At 38.4% G+C, this 20047-nt stretch overlaps 1 protein-coding gene across 4 annotated transcripts in view; it reads right to left on the bottom strand.

Moving 5' to 3' along the window:
* The window catches only part of ADGRV1 (adhesion G protein-coupled receptor V1), a 583497-nt gene that overhangs the window by 342438 nt on the left and 221012 nt on the right, over nucleotides 1-20047 (bottom strand). For 3 of the 4 annotated variants that reach the window (XM_074383772.1, XM_003920760.4, XM_074383775.1), the window contains exons 68-74: nucleotides 19075-19314; nucleotides 17542-17691; nucleotides 16064-16537; nucleotides 10676-10819; nucleotides 8122-8296; nucleotides 5885-6020; nucleotides 2665-3770 (exon numbers count right to left, since the gene is read on the bottom strand). In XM_074383772.1, coding sequence (XP_074239873.1) covers nucleotides 2665-3770; nucleotides 5885-6020; nucleotides 8122-8296; nucleotides 10676-10819; nucleotides 16064-16537; nucleotides 17542-17691; nucleotides 19075-19314 — 2425 coding nt within the window. Of the gene's footprint in view, nucleotides 1-2664; nucleotides 3771-5884; nucleotides 6021-8121; nucleotides 8297-10675; nucleotides 10820-16063; nucleotides 16538-17541; nucleotides 17692-19074; nucleotides 19315-20047 lie in introns of those variants that run through there. The other variant, XM_074383777.1, reaches the window with a different exon arrangement.

Consider the following 20047-nt stretch of genomic DNA (forward strand, 5'->3'; position numbering starts at 1 on the left):
CAGTCAAGGAGAACGCCCAGCAGGCTGAAAAGTCCTGCGAGTTACCAACACAGATCCGAGCGACAGCTTCGGCTGGCCCAGCGCCGCAAGTTGTCTGCAGAAAACTGGGTGGAAGTTTTCACTAGCGCCCAGAGCGCCTGCGGGATGATGGACCCATTCCCCAGAAAGAGGGAGAGCTGAAAGCAGGGAGACAGGTGATATGGCTTATCAGGTCCTACCCCCACAAAGACCAGCAAACTGAAGCCCTCTTGCTTGAGAGTTTCACAGCCAGCACATCAGTTCGAGCTCCACCCAGGACAATTGAGCTTGGTGGGCAGAAGGGCATCCACCATTGCGAAGGCGGGTCTAATCTCATCTGCGTAAACAAAAGCCAGAGGAAGCCTACACAGCAGCCGGCCTGAGTCTGAGGCAGCCCAGCAGTGCCTCTGCAGGCAGACAAGGGACAGGCTGCCTCTTCAAGCAGCTCCCTGACCCCTGTATAACCAAAAAAAAAAAAAAAAAAAAAAAAAAAATGCCTCATACAGCAGAGAGGCCTGACTGTTAGAAGAAAAACTAAAAAACAAAAAGAAATAGCTTCAACATCGATGGAAAGGATGTCCACTCAGAAACCCCCATCTGAAATCACCAACTTCAAAGATCAAAGGTAGATAAATCCACAAAGATGGCAAGAAACTAGTGCAAAAAGGATGAAATCATCAAAGACCAGAACGCCTCTCCTCCTCCAAGATGACTCTAGAATTGTAATATGCCAATGATCAAAACCAAAACGAAATAAACTATTTTTCCCTGATTTATTTAGAAAGTCTGTTTTAAAATCTAAATGTGAAAATATTATAAAGATACGGATGTGGCAAAATTAATTATCCAGTTAAGTGAGAAATATTATTAAGAAAAAGAAACAGGTAGGGAAGAGATGAGGGCAACATTTGCAGGTAAAGGAACTTAGGATATTATGACCATGTGAATGAATGTGCCTGGTGGTGAGGTCAGGCCAATTACATCATACGACGTTAGTGGTAGTGATGGTAGGGTTGTCAATCATTTGCTGCAGGTGTGTGATGAGTATGCCTTATGTAGGGAAGGTAAACATTACAGAATCTCACAGGCCTCAGCTAAGTTACCATTTGCCTGGTGAGTTAAAACTAAGCTCAGAGCTGATGAAGAGATGGGCACTGGTAGACTCTACTGTCTGATAAAACAGAGAAGCACTTCCGTTCCAGTTAGTACCTAACTTCTGTCCTGAGCCCTCAAAGAGCCCTCTGCCACTTCTCTAATCAGGACTACAAGACCTCCCTGTGATCTGGTAATTAATGGTGTACCGCTTAGAACAGCAAAGAACCTCCAGAAGCGATTTTGATGGGCCTGGCCTGTGCCAAAGGAATCACTAAATATTTTTACTATCAGCCCTGGGCATATTCAAATAACTGTAATAAAATATCAGCATCACAGAATAAGAGGGAGGATGCCGACTGCCAAACTAACTTTAATAGAAATATGTAGATGGTAGTAAGACAACATGAATCAATATCAGTAAATAACTTGTAGACTAGAGTAAGAAATTACAATATTAATACTCTTCATAAATTGTAGGAATAGGAATAAATCATACTAAGTTAATTGATGTAAATTTGTAGCCTAACATAAATGAGATAATGCTGACCATATGAAAGAAAATTAAACAACTGCAAAATTATTACTGAATTGTAACTCAGTGGCTAAAATAAAATATGAACTCCAGGAAGCATCAAATCTCAAAAGTATGTTTTGAGATCTATTGCACAGAATGGTGAATATAGTTAATATAGAGTACTGTACATTTCCAAGTTGTTAAAATAGTAAATTTCAAATATTCTCACTACAAAAAATGTTAAATACTTGAGGTAATGTGCATATTAACTATCTTGATTAAACCATTCAACAATATATTTATAAATCATAACATAATTCCTTGTACCCTCTAAATACGTATAAGTTGTCACTTTACAATGAAACATAAAAATGAAAACAGAAAAGAATCATGAAATAGCCTGTCACTACTCTAATTCATATAAGGTACTGACATGCTGATGTATTTCACTTAAAGAAATACAGTATGATTTCAGAGGTAAACTGCAAAGTGTCATAAAAAGACTACATAAGATATAAGAGAAACTCAAAAATTAATTAAAATGTTAAGCTATTGGAACATATATCCACAACAGTATGATGGCTGTATCAACTACATTGGGTCAAAAGCAAAACAAAAGGCAATAGTTTAAATGTATTTGACAACAGATAAAAAGAATTTCCTGAAAATGAGATTTTGGACTCTAGGATGGATTATTGAAAATGCTGGTAAATTTAGAATGAAATTCTAAAACAGGATAGGCCATCATGTGTTTGGATAATTAAATTAAATGTTCCTTATATTATAAAGTATAGATTTATAGATTGTATTACTGGCTCTGATCTCAGTGACATTTATAGTACATTAAACTACAGGGGCCTCAGAACAGCATCATGAGTTAATGTCATGGGTCCAAGCTACGGAAAAACAATACTTTAATGCATTCCTATGAATGACAAGTAATTCACCTTCTTCCATTAAATTTAAGCTAGATTCATCTTCATACAAATTATGTACCACGAAAGTACATTTTTATCTCTATCATTTCAAAGACATACCTGTAATAATAACCATGGCAAAAGCTGCAAATCCAGTGTCATCCTTCCCCTCCACAATCTGTGCTCCCCCTTGAGGGTTTGTGAGAAACACGTAGAAGAATTCCTGCCCCTCAGGCTCATCATCATCCAAAATTTGAACTGATACTTTACGTTCTCTTTCTCCATCTAGAAATATAAGGGTAAGAGTTTGTTCTCCAAAGTCTTCTTCTTCAACTGCCCACGTCAGGTTGGAAATTCCATAGATACCATGAAAGGGCAATGCATTTGGTTCCTTCTGAGCACATCTTTCACCAAAAGTTTTAACTGTTATGCTGACATTGCCAGTAAACCCACCAGTTCTTCGGACAAGAACTTCTGCAGTGTTGAATGTGCCATTCTTCATCTCCTCTTCAACGTAAACAATGGATGGCCCAAGACTGAATGTTCCATAAATGGAAATGTTAGCAGGTATAGTGGCCACATCAGGCTTTTCAGACATGGCAGGTGTACCATGAAGGGTGACAAGTTTCTCAGGGATGGCAGATACATCAGCTGCCTCAGTAACAAGGGCAGCCACTTTGGTTGGCTGCAGAATGGTAGTCGTCTTGCTTGTACTGAGGTATGTGGTAGATTCAGTTTCTACAGGAATGAGAGTTGTGTCAACTCCTACAGCCACAGATGTCATGGGGAAGGAAATATCCATTCCTGACAGGTCATCATTATCCAATATTGTGATCACTGCAACACTGAAATCTAGATTCAGTCGTGGGCTCCAATTAACATCAAACTTTTGTAATCCCCTAATTTCTACTGAAGTAAGGTTAATGTAAAAAAATTCTTCTAGCTCAGGGAGCTGATCATTAATAATGGTTATTTCAAAATCAACCTCGGTTTGGAATTTTTGAAAAAACAGTTCCCCATTCTGAACAGGCTCAAAATCTTCCAGAGGCTTGGCGGTTCCTGCAGTGGTCTGATACGAAACTTTAATAAGATCGCTGTGGAACCCAAACAGTCTTTGCACGTGTAATCTGATTATCTGTGTATCTTCTGACACTATGATATTTCTTGAGCTAGGGGAAAACTGGAAGACGCCCATTGGTTCAATTTCAGCAACGATAAAACCTGATCTGGGAAAAAATTAAATCATGAAGAAATTGATTTAAAAAATAGGAATATCACTGTAGAGATTCATCGTTCACATATTTAAGATGCTGCTCATGAGGGCAACAACTTAACAATGACATGCCATTTCAAAATCCATCAAACTCTACTCAGTTATTGATAAGTAAGGGCACAAGAAATGTAAGAACAGGAGCTACAAAAGCAGGGACAGGACCTAACAATTCTGAGCTAAATGAAAAGCTCGCAGGTCTCTTGTCTATTTCTCTATCATCCCAGAACAGCTGTCTGAGGGATGTGAAAATCAGGCTCTCTCTTAAGATCATTACAAGGGGACCAACACTACTAGAGCTAAACCTCTGACAGCGTTCTTATCTAGCAAATAGAAATAGTTACTGCTACCAGCAGCAAAATCCCTGCTTCCTTTAGCTGCCAGTCATGGGACTATCCTCTCATGCAAATGTAGCTAAAACTTCATGTATGATTTAGGATAGATACCCATGATTGCATAATTTATCCTTAGTTTTTTCCTATAGATTCTTGTTGTGAGTTAACTGGCAGCCTCTTGGCCTAATTCTGTCTACAGATATATTATTTTCTTTTGAAAACAGTTTTTTTTTTTTTTGTCTCTAATATAAATTTGAATGCCTTTAGGGAGGATTCTTCAGGTCCCATCACTATCTCTTGTCAAGCAGCTAACACTCATTACATAAAATTGTGGTTAATTGAGCTCTGACAGAGGCCATTCAGCCTGGGTTGGAATCATGGCCCCAACATGTATTAATTATGTGGTTCTGAGTTTACTGCATAATCTTTCTATGACTTTTGTCATCTACAAAATGGGACAAATAACAGAATCTACTTCATAAGGTTGCTGGGGAGAGTAAAGAGAGAGAAAGATAATGTGTATGAGTGTATATGTTGCGTGTGTGTATGATTTATGCCTGGCCTAGGGTAAGCACTGTAATACTATTTGTTGTTTTTGAGATGGAGTCTCACTCACTCTGTCACCCAGGCTGGAGTGCTGTGGTGCAATCTTGACTCACTGCAACCTCCACCTCCTGGGTTCAAGCGATTCTCCTGCCTCATCCTCCCAAGTAGCTGGGACTACAGGCATGTGCCATCACACCTGCCTGATGTTCAGTATTTTAAGTAGAGATGGGGTTTCCCCATGTTGACCAGTCTGGTCTTGAACTCCTAACCTCAGGTGATCTGCCCACCTCAGCCTCCAAAGTGCTGGGATTACAGGCGTGAGCCACCACTCCCGACCAAGCACTGTAATACTGTTAACTATTGTTGCTGTTAAAGCATTTGAATTTGCAACCCTAAGACATGTTCTCTGCATGAACATTTTAAAAATGGCCTATGTATAATCTAAAGTCATATTTGATTTCCCCAATGGAGATAGCCCACACATAAACATGTATACAAACATACTTGAACACACTCTATAGTTTTCACACTCAAAAATTTTCCTCATTTTACAAGTAAACTGAAGAACAGAAAGATCAAGTACCTTTCTCAAAGTCACACAGCGAGTAAATGGCAGAACCAGGACTAAATCCCTAAGTCTGAATAGCATGTCTGCCCTCTGCTGCTCTGGTCAAGTCTATCCTAGAAATAAGGCAAGTAAAGTGCTTTTGGCTGGTACATATTTATCTGCAAATACACTATATTTGTAGAAACAGTCATTTTAAACAGTGAAATTAAATAAAATAAAATTCAAGTCAAAGGGCCACTGGTCCAAGTAATATTATCACCCTACTGCAATGTCTTATTCTTAACCACTTGGGGCAATCAGGTATTTTCAGCTGCTTCTCAGAAGATAGCTCCCTTTAACAAGAGGAGAACTGGCATCATGGCTTTCAGTGGAGATGTCACCACGGCCTCCATTCTCCAGATGGGGGCATAAGGAGCTCTCTTCACGGCCTGCAGTGGGTGGGCGGTGGGGCTCCCGAGAGCCACCTCCCTCTCTGGCATGCAGGCCACATGATGATCTACACTAAAACTGTGTTTGTGTTTGCTTCAAGGAGAGTAATCCTTGTGCCCTTCTCTGTTTTGATGGATGAATTCCAGATTATTCCTCAGAGAATTTCTTGGGTGAGAATGAGGTTGGGCTTACCGGAGCTGAGCTCCGCCAGGAGCACTGCTCCGCACCCCTGATAGGTGAAGAACAAAGGCCTCTGGCTGACCAGGGCTGGGAAACGTCCACAGGAAAACTCCTTTCCTTTGTTCACCGTGGGAAAATGAAAGGCTCCCTGGAAGGAAACATGAGAGGAAAGCAGGGTATTAGTTCTTATCTTAAATTGGGATTTGACTCTTAAAACTGTAGTAACGTATTTTCTTTTCCCAAATTCGATTATAGTTCACAAAAGGTAAAACATTTTTAAAAAGGGGCAGGGGGGAAGAGGTAAACTTAGAGGAGACCACACAAAGCCCTGTTTACTTTTCTCCTTTATCTCTTTTTCTTTCCTGGCTCAATGACAAAATCTGGTAGTGAAAAGGGACTGGTGTTGGGCAAGCTTTAATACAGATTTAGTGTCAGGCTTTGGTTTAAATTCCGGCCCTGGAATATTTTTAGGATACATATTGAAGCAGATAGGAGTGAAATATCATAATCTACGTATTTTACTTTAAATTGCCCCAGAAAATATGTCACAAATATGGCAGGCTGTAACAACTATTAAAGGCAGTCAAGGCCAGGTGCAGTGGCTCATGCCTGTAATCCCAGCACTTTGGGAGGCCAAGGCTGGTGGATCTCTTGACCTCAGGAGTTTGAGACCAGCCTGGCCAACATGGTGAAACCCCATCTCTACTAAAAATACAAAAGTCAGCCGGGCACAGTGGTGCGAGCCTGTAATCCCAGCTACTTGGGAGGCTGAGGCAGGAGAATACCTTGAGCCCAGAAGGTGGCGGTTGCAGTGAACTGAGGTGGCACCACTGCACTCCAGCCTGAGTGATACACAAGACTCTATCTTAAAATAAATAAATAAATAAATAAATCTAGTCAGTGAGTTCATGGGTGTTCACTGGACTTTTCATTGTGTTTGAAAATTTATTATAAAAGCTCAAAAAAACTAAATGAACCTGTTTGAAGATACAGATCTATTATTTGGGAACTCCTGTTATTTTAGTTGAATCAAGTTAACAAACTCACAAAAGCTTTTGAAGATTAATGTGATATGTAAGCACAAAGCCACATACACACTCATAATAAGCAATATTTCTACACATAAATCTTTTCACATGTAGCAAGTGGTTACTAATATAAAAACATTTTTCAAAACACCCTAAGTTATACGGAGCTATGCATATCACCCAAAGTGACAGAGGGATAAGGAAGTAAAAGATAAGAGTTTCTGCAGGAAAAAGAGGCTAGAAAATAAACAAGAAAAATAATTAAATATCTTTAACTTAGGGGACATGCCAAAAGGAAAGTAAGAGGAGTCAGTGTCTGAGACATCAGATCAGGGGCACCTATCCAGTGGCTAAAGAAGCCCCAGAAACCAAGGCAGTTCTCCCACCGGGGTTGTCTCTCAATCACGCAACTGAGTTCTCTCTTTTTGTTTACTAGGATTCCTGTTAGGATGAAAGCTGACATGACAATGTTGTCATTTTCACTGGCCTAGACCTCATCCCCTATCTTCTACAGGACTTTAGCTTTAATTCCTTCTCATCTCTCAGTGATACCAAGACCCTAGGAAAATGAAAATCATTCCATCCTCACTGCGAGACTGAGGATCTCAGAACTCTGCAGGATTCATTAGGTTTATTACTGAGTGTAAACAGCATTTACCTGCTGACCAACAAGACCCTCTGAATCAAGGAGGGAGATCCTCAGATTCAGAGCCCACTGGAGGGTTCTTTATAAACTTTCACTATCTGAATTTGCAATGAGCTTTCTATAACATCATAGAGGTCAAACCATCTAACATTTGCATCTCACTAACTCTTTTAGGGTTAGACTCTAAAAAATAAAGCATCTAAAGTAACCTGCCAGAAACAATCAGGTGAACATGGAAATGCATACAAAATATGTATGCATTTTTATTTTTTTTATTACTGTATTTGCCCAATTCGATTGTTAGAACTACTTTCAACAAACTCCTACTGTATGGACAGAGTAGTTTGCTTAATGACCCCACTCTTTCGAGGTAAGGTATGAAGTTGTTAATTTGACTGGAAAAAGCTTCTCTCCTCTCACCAACTGGCCTGCACTACTCTGATCACTTAAATATGGGAGCATCGTATTAGAAAACTAAGTTTCGTATCCAGAATAAGGATGACCCAAGAAAATTAGTAGCCAGTGATATCCCTCCAATATTCTACAGGACGTATTTCAGAAAAACTACAACTCACCCAGTGTTGGGGTCATGTTGCCAACAACGATGAATTCAGGAATTTCTAGCCCAGGAGCATATCCAGTGGTCCAGGCAACTGAGAGAGCACCATACGTGCCTCTCCTAGAAATCATAACGTGGCTTGTGCCAGTAGTGATGTCCGTGAGTTGAAAAGCAGTGGATTCAAATCCAACCTGAGGGAAAATCATGCTTAGAGTATTTTATTTCTCTGTAAACTTTCCTGTTTTCTGAAAAATGGGTTAAATGTCAACTTACCCTCTGTTTAAACAGTACATATATTTGTCTTATATTGAATTAAAGAGAAGTGCTTAAGAAATGACATCTCAGATTTAAAAATTTATTTTACTTTTTAATTTAGGTTATAGTCTATACCTCTTTCTTTTTTAATCAAAATGTTATCCTTTGAATAAACATCTAAAAAAGAGAAGTGTAATTATGGTTAAATGAAAGTAAAATATTTTAATTGGCATTTTAATATAACTTGTTTGTGGGTCTTTCCAGAACTTCATTTGTAGAACTAAAATTTGACTTCTAAGACATAATATTATATTTTTTTCATTTGCAAAATAAGCCCCTTGAACTAGACCTTCTATTAGGGTTATTTTCAGCTCTTTGACTTAATTTTATATCTTTCTTTGAAGACGAGAAAGCTTCAAAGTTTATTTTTTAATACCTGTCTTTATCACAAGCATCAAGATTTTGCTTTAGGTGTAACCTTACTAGGGTATGTGATTTATAGATGGCATAAGTTCTGAGTAATGAATAAGAATAAAAGCAGGTTCCTGGCTTCACATTTTGATTTGAACAATTCAGTTTACCTCTTTTGGTCTCAATAGCTATAAATTTGGGATACCATTTAATCAAGTCTTACATATTAAGACTGATTCTCCTCTTCTTAAATTGAAATAAAGAATGGTAGAAAAATGTGAGAGGGTTCCACAGGATAACTTCTGGAGCCACAGAGAAAAAAACAACAACTACTTTCATTTGAACAGCCTAGATTCTCTGTTACAGTGAGGCTTCTCTTCTTTTTTCTTTCCTGAGACAGAATATCACTCTGCCCCCAGGCTGGAGTGCAGTGGCATGATCTTGGCTCACTGCAACCTCTGCCTCCTGGGTTCAAGTGATTCTCAAGTCTCAGCCTCCCCAGTAGCTGGGACTTTAGGCATGTGCCACCACACGCAGCTCATTTTTGTATTTTTAGTAGAGATGGGGTTTCACCATGTTGGTCAGGCTAGTCTTGAACTCCTGACCTCAGGGGATTCACCCACCTTGACCTCCCAAACTGCTGGGATTACAGGCATGAGCCACCACGCCCAGCCCAGTGAAGCTTCTGCTTAGCAATTGCCAAAAGCTTTCTCTCTTTCTTTCTCCCTCTCTCTCTCTCTCTCTCTTTCTCTCTCACTCTCTCTCTCTCTCTCTCTCTCTCACACACACACACACACACACACACAAACACACACACACCCCAAACACTGATACGAGTATAGAGGATACACCAAAGACATGAATATGTCATGATAGACTCTAACCTTGCCCTTTGGGGTGATACAGTATTGTGACACTATGCAGGGATAAGGAGCAGTAAGGAGTAGGAAATGTTTCACTACTCCAAACGAATGGTTTTGCTGAATCTTTTTTTTAATGACCCATGAACAAAATGAAGACAACAAAATTCAAAGCATTAATTCTATTTCCTCATTCACTCTTAACGAGGAGGAGGTAAAGCAAAAAACAACTCTTCCTCTCAGTTATTTTAAGTGCCGGCGTATTCAATTTTAGGAGAAAAAGCACATTCATTCTTCTTGGAGATGCTCAGGAGGGAGTAGCTGAAGAGCATCCCCTAGTGGCCAGACACTATATCTGCCCATATTCCTGCCCATTCATCTGTAGATTCAATGTCAGCATCTTGAGCTAGGCTTGCCTGAGTTATTTCAGATCCCACCTGAGGGAGTAGGATGAAGTTATATTTCACAATGGCTTCGAAAATACACACATTACCATAGCCACACACAACAGCCTTGTCCTTTTCTTATATTGACAGAATCAGCCTGAAAGGAAAGGAAAGCCCTCAACTTGTTCTTTGTTCTCATGTACATTTATGAAGGAACTGGGAAATATCTACAACGACCTCAAACAGAGGATGTAAATACTTAGTCGCAACCATATCACCGGATCTGACTACCAGCATCTATCTACATCAGCACAAACTTGTTCCAATAAACCAAAGTCTGAATATTAAAGACAAACATTCACAATGTTAGTAAATGAAAAGCCTGAAATATTAATTAGTGCTTCATTATAATTTTAATTTAACGTAAAATACCTCAATATTAGATACAAAATATCAAGAGATCTGAACATAACTTTTTTCCTACTGAATGTTGAAAATATACTAATTATTTTTATATAATATATCCATTACATCTACTTTGATATTCAGTTATTTATATTTAAGAAAATAGTAACTCATGAGAAATTCTGTCTCCGTCCTGCCTGTAAAAGCTGCCCTCTAGTGGTCTGCTGAGAGAATCACACCCAGCGCTAATTACCTGAGAATTGGCAGCTTTCTCAGAGACGGGAAGTACAGCAGATTTTGCTTCCTGAAGAATTGTTGGCATTCCATAGAAACGTCCACCGACAAGCATCACAGTCACCAGTTGCAAAGTGAAATTAGAGCCCAGTGATAGGAAGACCTATAAATAAACAGTATTAGTGATTTAGAAACAATTTTCAGAGAAAAATGCCGGTATTTGACCTGAGCCATTAGCATACTGCCTGCAGTTCCTTTTGAATCCGATAGTTTCATCAATGTATGTCCACTCCCCTGTCACAAAACAAACCACGAGTATGTAGGATAGGAGATAAGGAATGGAAGTTATAGAGTATAAGAAAACTACAAATTGGGCTGGATGCAGTGGCTCACGCCTGTAATCTCGATACTGCAAGAGGCCGAGGCAGGCAGATCACAAGGTCAAGAGATCGAGACCATCCTGGCCAACATGGTGAAACTCTGTCTCTACTAAAAATAGAAAAATTAGCTGGGTGTGGTGGCACATGCCTGTAGTCCCAGCTACTTGGAAGGCTGAGGCAGGAGAATCGCTTGAACCCTGAAGGCAGAGGTTGCAGTGAGCCGAAATAGCACCACTGCACTCTAGCCTGGTGACAGAGTGAGACTCCATCTCAAAAACAAACAAACAAACACAAATTGGCCAGGCGCAGTCTCACACCTGTAATCTTAGCACTTTGGGAGGCCAAGGCGGGTGGATCACTTGAGGTCAGGAGTTCAAGAGCAGCCTGGCCAACATTGTAAAACCTTGTCTCTACTAAAAATTAAAAAATAATTGAGCGTGGTGGTGCATGCCTGTGGTCCCAGCTACTCAGGAGACTGAGGCAGGAGAATCACTTGAACCCAAGAGGCAGAGGCTGCAGTGAACCGAGATTGTGCCACTGCACTCCAGCCTTGGTGACCATGGGAGACTCCATCTTTAAAAAATAAAATGAAAAAAACTACAAATTTTCAAATTTTTAATGTTCCCAAAGGCCTCACCAATGACAGTGCTCACAGAAGCAGTGTTCGTGATGAAATCATGTGTCAAGAAAACGGAAGGGGCACTCTGGCGAAAATGTCAGCTCCTATATACTTGGCAAAACTCACTTTCTTCCTCCTTGTTGAATAATTACTAATAACTCTTATCATATTTACTCAAAATGAATAATAATTTCAGTGTACTGATTTCAGTATATTGGATAAATAAAAGTTAATAATGCTATGTATTACATATTTTCAAAATTTTAGAATCCAACAAAATAGAGGGAATCTGGAATTTACATATTGATGTTATGCTAAGTTATTTTAGAAACTTACAGCACATTTTCACATAGAAACATTGATCTTCATAATAACCCCCAAGTTATCTCATAACCTGGAATATTCCCAAAAACTGCATATCTTTACTAAATGTAAAAATCAACCATTTCTGTAAAGTCTCTTCTTCTTTTAAATGTAATGAACTTAGAAAACACATCCTCAAATTTGCAAAATATATACCATGGTGGTTTCAAATATTGGGCAACATGAGGGTGACAGATGTTTCATTCATTAAAAATGACATTCACTGAACATGAATGCTAAATGTCAAGTGCTAAAAAAGACAAATAAATCACAGAAAAATTTCAATCATGTACATCCCACTTCTACTATAAGAGTATATCCCTCCCCCATGAAGGTCACTGGCTGCGCAGCTGATGATTTTTCTTTCTCTTTATCTTCCTGAGACTGAAGAGCCAGGTGTCAGCTTAAAGCACCAGGTCACTTGTGCCTTCCCGCCTAGCTCCTCTGCTCATGGGCCCTTGGGTACACACAGACTTATAGGATATGGCAGATCCCCAGGGAGCAGCAGAAATTAAATGCTAAATGGAACTTGATTTAAGAGATTTGAGGAAAAGCTGGTTTTCCTACGGAAGAAAAGAGGCGAGATTGATTTGAAAATGAATTTGAAAGTTTTTAGAAGTTGATTGCATTCTCAATATGCTCTTCCATTTCCTTAATCCAAGACTGCCCCACCAATACCATTTTCTATATTGCCTATCATTCTTGATGGCACTGGGCACAAACAGAAATGATTTATGGTACCATAACGTCCTGTGTACCTGCTAACACTGTTTATCCAAATGCTTTTATAATCGGCCAAAGGTCACGATGTATCAAATCCCCTGTGCTGTGGCTTCTAACCTTCAAGTGGGTATTTGAACAGGGTAGGTTTCCATTATGCTCTAAGAACAAAAGTCTCTTGAAGTAGGTTTAACACCAGAACCCTGGAGTGTCAACTGTTAGCACCTGGTAAGTTATTAACACCTGGTTAACAACTGGCTTTTTTATGAGGCACAAACTGACAATAAGAATCACTGACAAGCTAAAGAAACAAGTCTAGGTTTAAAATACTTTTTCAGAATGGAAGACCAATTTTATATTTGTGGCTGGGTCATTTATTGAGCACTTATTGTATGCCAATCATTGTGAGCCGCTCAGCAGCTATAAAGATGACGGAGAACAATTCCTGTTGCCTTGTTGCTCCCTGTCTGGTGTAGGAGAGTGTGCGTGAACGTCCTTCTCTGTGGCCTACCTGTCCAAAGTCTTAACTTTTATCCAGGAGTGTAGAACAGGGAGAAAAGAAGGTAAACTGTCGTAACTAATATTCCAGTCTTTAAAGAGCAATGGTAATATACCAGGTGAGAGAGAAGAAAGGGACCACTGAAAAAAATCTTGTCCTTGGTTTAAGTGCATGTCACACCTTTCTCCAAACAGTTCCTTGGAAGACTAACTCTCCAATACTTAAAAATCTATGTGCCGTCTTTCACCACAATCCTGGAATGTGCGAGACAGAAGCTATGTAACTGGAAATAGGTTACAGAGAGATGTTAAAGTGAGCCAAAGAGGTTTTCATGCATGCATAAACTAGTAAACTTTTGTTACTCTTTATGAAAATAGAAATCATAAAAATAATTAAAATGGCTTTATGAGTTTCTTAATACTGTCTTTGAGACAATATGAAATGATGCTTCATTTATTGTATTAGAAAAGCTAACTATTTTTATAAACTGCAATGCTAAGCTTTCAAATGAAATGAAAAACGGATTACCACATTCTTCAAAATGTTCCAGGTACCCTGAAAATCTAACAAGCAGGCAGATCAAGGGTGTTAGTCTGTGTAATATATACATCACTTTATTTTGGTTTTCTTATACCTGAGAGCAATTTTGTACTATACACATTGTTTAGTAAAATAACAGAATATCTAATCTCTTTGGCCTGCCTTACTGTCAAATGAAAACTAAACTATAAAATGATACCACTCTATTCCTAGAAAAGTTAAAGGACTGCCCCCTAGTGTTCATTAGCAGCTTATAACTTGAATATGTTCAGAATGTAATACTATGAATATATGAGAAAATGTTTCGAGTTACACAATTAAGGCACACTGTATTTTTAAAATATTTTCTAATTTGTAAGTGAGACTTGATGCAATGCTATTCTGGTTAACTTAATCCAACTCTCTTCTTCCATTTTTGTAATCTTTAGCCTTGAGAGCTGTTGGATAGAGGAAATGGAGGTTAGAAATTGATAAAGCAAGGTCATGATATGGAGTCAGTTTCCCAAGGAATTACAGCAGGTCTTCAAATAACACAGCTTCATTCAATGCTGTTTCATACAATGTTGAGAAAAAATCAGTTCCCAGCCGGGCCACTGCCTGTGTGGAGTGTGCCCATTCTCCCCCACGTCTGCATGGGTTTCTCCGCATGTTCTGGTTTACTCCCACATTCCAAAGATGTGCATGTGAGGTTGAATCAGCATGTGTCAATGATTCCAGTCTCAGTGAGTGTGGGTGTGAGTGTGACTGTGCCCTGCAATAGGACGGAGTCCTGTCCAGGGTTGGTTTCTGCCTTGAGCCCTGAGCTACCATGATAGGTTCTGGCAACCCATGATCTTGAACTGGAATAATAGGGTAAATCATTATTTTCTTTTTATGACTCTTTCTCAAAGGCAGACATAGCTCACAATTATTTCAATGTTGAATTTTGAAGTAGTTGGTCTTTATTTAGAAGCCTGGTGCTGTTTTTCTGACCAGAAATATGCTGGAGGAACTTAACTATTGTTTATATCAATTAGCTTAGGGTAAAATGGGTTACATTTCAGTTAAAGCTGCAATTTCCAAGAGCCTGTGGACAACATCAAGTGAGGACTTATTGTACAGGAATGTAGGAATAACTATGAAACCCATGTCTCACTAAGAAGCCCCATTTTTTTTTCTTCATTAACCAACAACAAAAGGCTCAAGTACACAACACATCAAAAGGTTGTACTGTGAGTATGGATTAGTGTAATAGCTTGTTGCTTATTCTGAATGATAGCCCATTTTCTATGGACCACAAGTTTATATGAAACTAGGCTGACACTGGCTGAACACCACACCTCCATGAAAGCAGCAACCAAATGTTCAAGCCTTCATGGAATTGATTTGGGTGTTCCCAAAGGCTTCAGAATTCCCCTCGTCACCATTCCTCGACAGAATATATTCTTTCTCATTCCCTCCTAGCTTCACAATTCACCCTGCAAGTTTTTCTCAAGATGATTCCAATCTGACTACTTCTTGGGAGGCCTTTCTTACTCATGAGATAATTAATCCCAATGCAATAATGCATCCAGTGGCAATGAATGCCATAATGCATGCACAGAGGATGATATGACATGCACTATCCTTGGAAGGATTTGAAAAAACAGTCACTCAATCACTTTCTGTGGTTCAGATTGAGAAAGACTACTGGGCTGTCTGCTTAACTCACAGGAAATCCAGCATTCTGCTCCCTCGCCCCAGATGCTGGCAGAGCAGACTGCTATGATCTCTCCTCATTACCATTAGAGAATATCATGGCCAATTTCCTATGTTCCAACTTTTCAAAGAGAGAAGTAGGTGCCAGTCTCTGCATTCACAAATCCTCTTCATGTAATCTATTTCATTGCACTACTCTTTGCCAGAAGCACAAAGAAGCTTACAAATTTCTCCCCTTCAACAAGTATCAGTGTGTGTGCATGTGTGTGAGTGTGCGTGCGTGTGTATGCACGCGTGTGTGTGTACACATGGGCGTGGGTCTGCAGGTGTATATGCACAGCACTGGAAACACTTCCTAGAACTTTGTAAGTACTAAATAAGTGTCTGTTACTCTATACACAAAAATTGTTATCTCCGGTCCAAATAGTAATATCCTTATTATAATCTGCAAATGTGTTATCCAGTAGTTACTACACATTTTTCAAGGGCATTTTTTTGTGGTTCCATTTAAATACCTGAGTAAGATTTCAAACTGATCATGAGATAAGCATGGGCACTCCTGAAGGTGTTTTATTAGAATGAGCAGAAAACTGAAGAAATGGCACAAACCTGATTCTTTATTGGCACCATGTCCACTTTGTATGTGGCACCATCTTTGACCACCAGCTGCCTCTCCGCACTTTCGGTAACAATCGGCTGTTCTTTATGATCAGATGATATTCGAAGCCCAACAGCCACATCTCCAAATGTTCCGGCAAGCCGGGTTATGTTAATTTGGATGGATCTAATAAGGTTCTGCCCAATAAGTATGGACTGGCGATCTGAATACAGGGCAAATATTCCATGTGGGTCATCATTTGCGTAAACAGAGAACAATGTGATATGTTTTTCCGGATCCAGTTCTGCTCCTCCCTCTACAGAAACAAGCTGGATCACATAATCTTCCTCTATTTCGGGAACATCATCTGGTAGCAAATGAACATCAAAGCTAGCTTCACTCTCTCCATCAGCAATGGTAAAAAATCCATTGGTGAAAAGAAAGTCTTCAGTAATGTCAAACTCACTACTTAATTCCCAGTAAACCTAAAATAAAAGAAAAAAAAGATATATAATTTAGTATATTGCACCAAAATCCTTTAAATTATGTTTTCCTCTATAATAACAAAAAATAATTTTAATTGTGCATCACTATATTCAAAGCCAAACTCTCTATGTTAGTTTGGGAAGTATATTAACTCTTTTGGGGGGTTGAATGCTATCTGCAGGACAAGATTACAAAATCTCATTATTCTACCTGCTTCTAAAATAATAGCACAATTTGAAGAGACACAGAGAAGCAAGTTACCTTAAAAATTACAGTTCCATAAATAACTTTAGTAGTGAACTATACACAATATTTGAAGGTAAAAAGTAGATAATTATTCAAATCAGATTTTGGTTGTTTTTAATAAAAAGGGAGTATCTATAAGATATCAAAAAATCCATCGTTATTTTCCCTGAATTGCTGGCCTCCAAACTATAAAGTTTCAACTGAAGAAGTACAAGTTAATATCCAAAACAGAAAGAGAGGTCACTGTATAGAGAAATTTCATAAAATACATTTTTCTAGCAAACAAATTATCTTCATCTATTAATCAAATATGAAAACCACAAGGACATCCCCGAACATTCTATATAAATATACATGCAAATACAACCTCTGAAAAAAAACAGTTGCTAAATGGTAAGATTACAATGGGAATTATAAGGCCCTGGAGAATTTACAAAAATCATTGAGAAGCTTAAGTAGAAAAGGCTTCATGTTATAGCAAACAATAAAATATAAAATCATTTTGTTCTTTATAATCAAGTTTGAAGAAAATCTTTCTCAACTAACTGTAACCAAATTTAATTGAGAGAGATAGCTGGAGGTTGATGCTGATGAGAAAGCCCAAAGATGTTAACATAAAGCCTCTGTTTCTCTGAAAACTCATGTAATTTTAGTTTATCAAAAATTTTAATTAACTAGAACATGCAGCTTCTCTGTCCCTCTTAACCTCATTTGTTAGGCAAACTAGTACTCTGAAAAATCAAATGAAAAGTAATACCGTAATCTCTCCAAAGGTACCCTTGACTCTTCTGACAAAGAAGGTAATGAGCAGGGGCCCTTCCAGAGCCAGAGGCTCTGCATAAGTCTTCTTAGACAAAGTCTCAGGAGCAAACTGAACAACTCCATTTGGATCACCAAACTTTTGTATCTAAAAAATATAAACAGAGAAAAGAGGAAATAATATATAAAACAATAGCGACAAATTATAGTATAGAAGCTGAGGAAATGAAATAAACGTAACAATGACACTTGAATATAATCTACCTAGCTACCTGATTTTTGAAAACCTCTTTATCACATTGACTGTCACCTAAAGCAAGTAGGTTCTTATTCCCCGAAGATGATGGGAATAAGAATCCAGAAAAGTCCCATTTGTAGAATCCCAAGAGAAGAGTAATTTGATGCCTGAATTTTGCTTTATTCATCGCATATTTACATCTAATCAGTTAATTTTAGATAAATTCTTCCTACTAGCCATGATATATGTGGAGTGAAACAGGCCCCGTGAGGACTAATTTGTGCGTTAACTTGGCAAGACTACGGTGCCCAGTCGTTTGGTCAAACACTAGTCTAGATGTCACTGTGAAGGTATCTGGAGATATGATGAACACTTAGAATCAACTGACTGTCCATAAAGGAGTTTAGCCTCAAGAATGTGAATGGGCCTCATCTAAACAACGGGAAGCCCTTAAGAGCAAAAACCGAGGTTTCCTGGAAAAAAAGCAATTCTGCCTCAAGACTGAAACTAGGAATCCTGCTTGAGTTTTCAGCTTACTGAACTGCTCCACAACATTCAAAATCAAGACTGCAACTTCGACTCTTTCCTGAGTTTCCTGCCTGCCAGCCTATTTCACAGACTTTGGGCTTGCCAGCCCTCACAATCATGTGAACCTGTTCCTTCATCTCTCTCTGTCTCCCACCGCCCCATTCTGTGTGTGTACGACTGTGTGTATGTGTGACTGTGTGTGTGTGCACGCACGTGCACGTGTGCTTGTCCTACTGCTTTTGTTTCTCTGAAAAACCCCTGACTGATATAAATCCCAAACAAGAGTATTTTACAAACTTTAAGTGTGTCATACCTCTGCACTATTTTCAGTAGTCTTGGTCCTAGCACTTTTTGCCTTGTGTTAACAGAATAAGTACTATTTTTCCTTCAACCAATCTGGAATATAACTAGTTAATAATTTTTACATACTCTGAAGAGAAAGATATCCAATATTCGGTATGACATAACAAATACCTCTGCTGTAAAACTGCCAAATATTCCAGAAACACCAAATTTTCTCCAAGGTTGTAAAATAAGTATTTCTCACTACATTAAAATGTTGTTTAAAAATTACCAATAATCAGGCTATGTAATAAGCTGACATGAAAACCAAAAAGTTTGACCCTTTTCAAAAAAAATTATGATTTTATTTGATTTTATCATTTCTGATTCATCACAAGCATGTAAAGCTTCAACAAATGTAAATGCATTTTCTGATAACTCCATTAAATCCACATTTTGTGAGAAAAATAAAGTCATACTTACTGTTAGTGTAACATCTTTAGCTCTGGAGTCTAATTTAGCTTCTCCTTTCACAAGTTCCAGTTTAATAATAAATGTCTCTTCAACTTCAATTTCTTCATGAGGATAGATTGTCAGAATTATGGTTCTTGCCCCACCTTCTCCTTCTCCAAAATAGAAGAACCCGCGCACTGGGTCCGCAATGTCTCTGTTCTGTGGCACTAAGGCTTCTTGAGAGTTGGGTCCTACTACCTCCCAGTTCACCTGCAGGATGTTTTTGTTTTTTGTTTTTATTTAATAGAGATCAATTTTAAGCAAAGAATTACTTCAGGGTATGTAGTGTTAAGAAAATGTATAGACATATAATTATTCTAGGATATTTCTATCAAATTCCTGTTTCATAAACTGTTTTTTGTTCTTAAAAATAATGATATTTGCAAATATAAACTACATACCTATAGTATTCATGAATAAAATTGTCTAAAAGAAGAAGTAAAACATTAATAACTAGTAATTTGTCATCACATAGGATAAAACATAAAAATCTACATTAAAATACATATTAGAGAAATACAAACACTTAAAAAAATATAAGTACAATACTGTCTTGCTGTGTGCACAGGCTGTGCCAATCAATACCTATATAAATGAGACAACCAAACCATGCTGAAACTCTGCTGCAGACCATGCAAAAACTCTAAACATACTTAAATCCCTAATGTAAAATGAACGGAAATCTTCATCAATTGTTACAAGACACAAAGTTTTATATATTTCTATGATTTGAAATGGCATGCCTCTCATATAATCTACAAAGAAAGAACACTGGACCCTTGTTTTTGCTTCTTACTTGATCTTTCATCAGCAGCACACCAGCTGACCATTTCCTTCCTTAAATATCATGTGCTGTCTTCTTGGCTTACATAATATTACGTACTACATGCCTTCCTAGTTTTCCTCTTCCTTTACTTCTCAAGCTTCTCTGCTGGCTCTCCTT

This window comes from Saimiri boliviensis, chromosome 1 (assembly GCF_048565385.1).
Source record: "Saimiri boliviensis isolate mSaiBol1 chromosome 1, mSaiBol1.pri, whole genome shotgun sequence".
Taxonomy (NCBI): Eukaryota; Metazoa; Chordata; class Mammalia; order Primates; family Cebidae; genus Saimiri; species Saimiri boliviensis.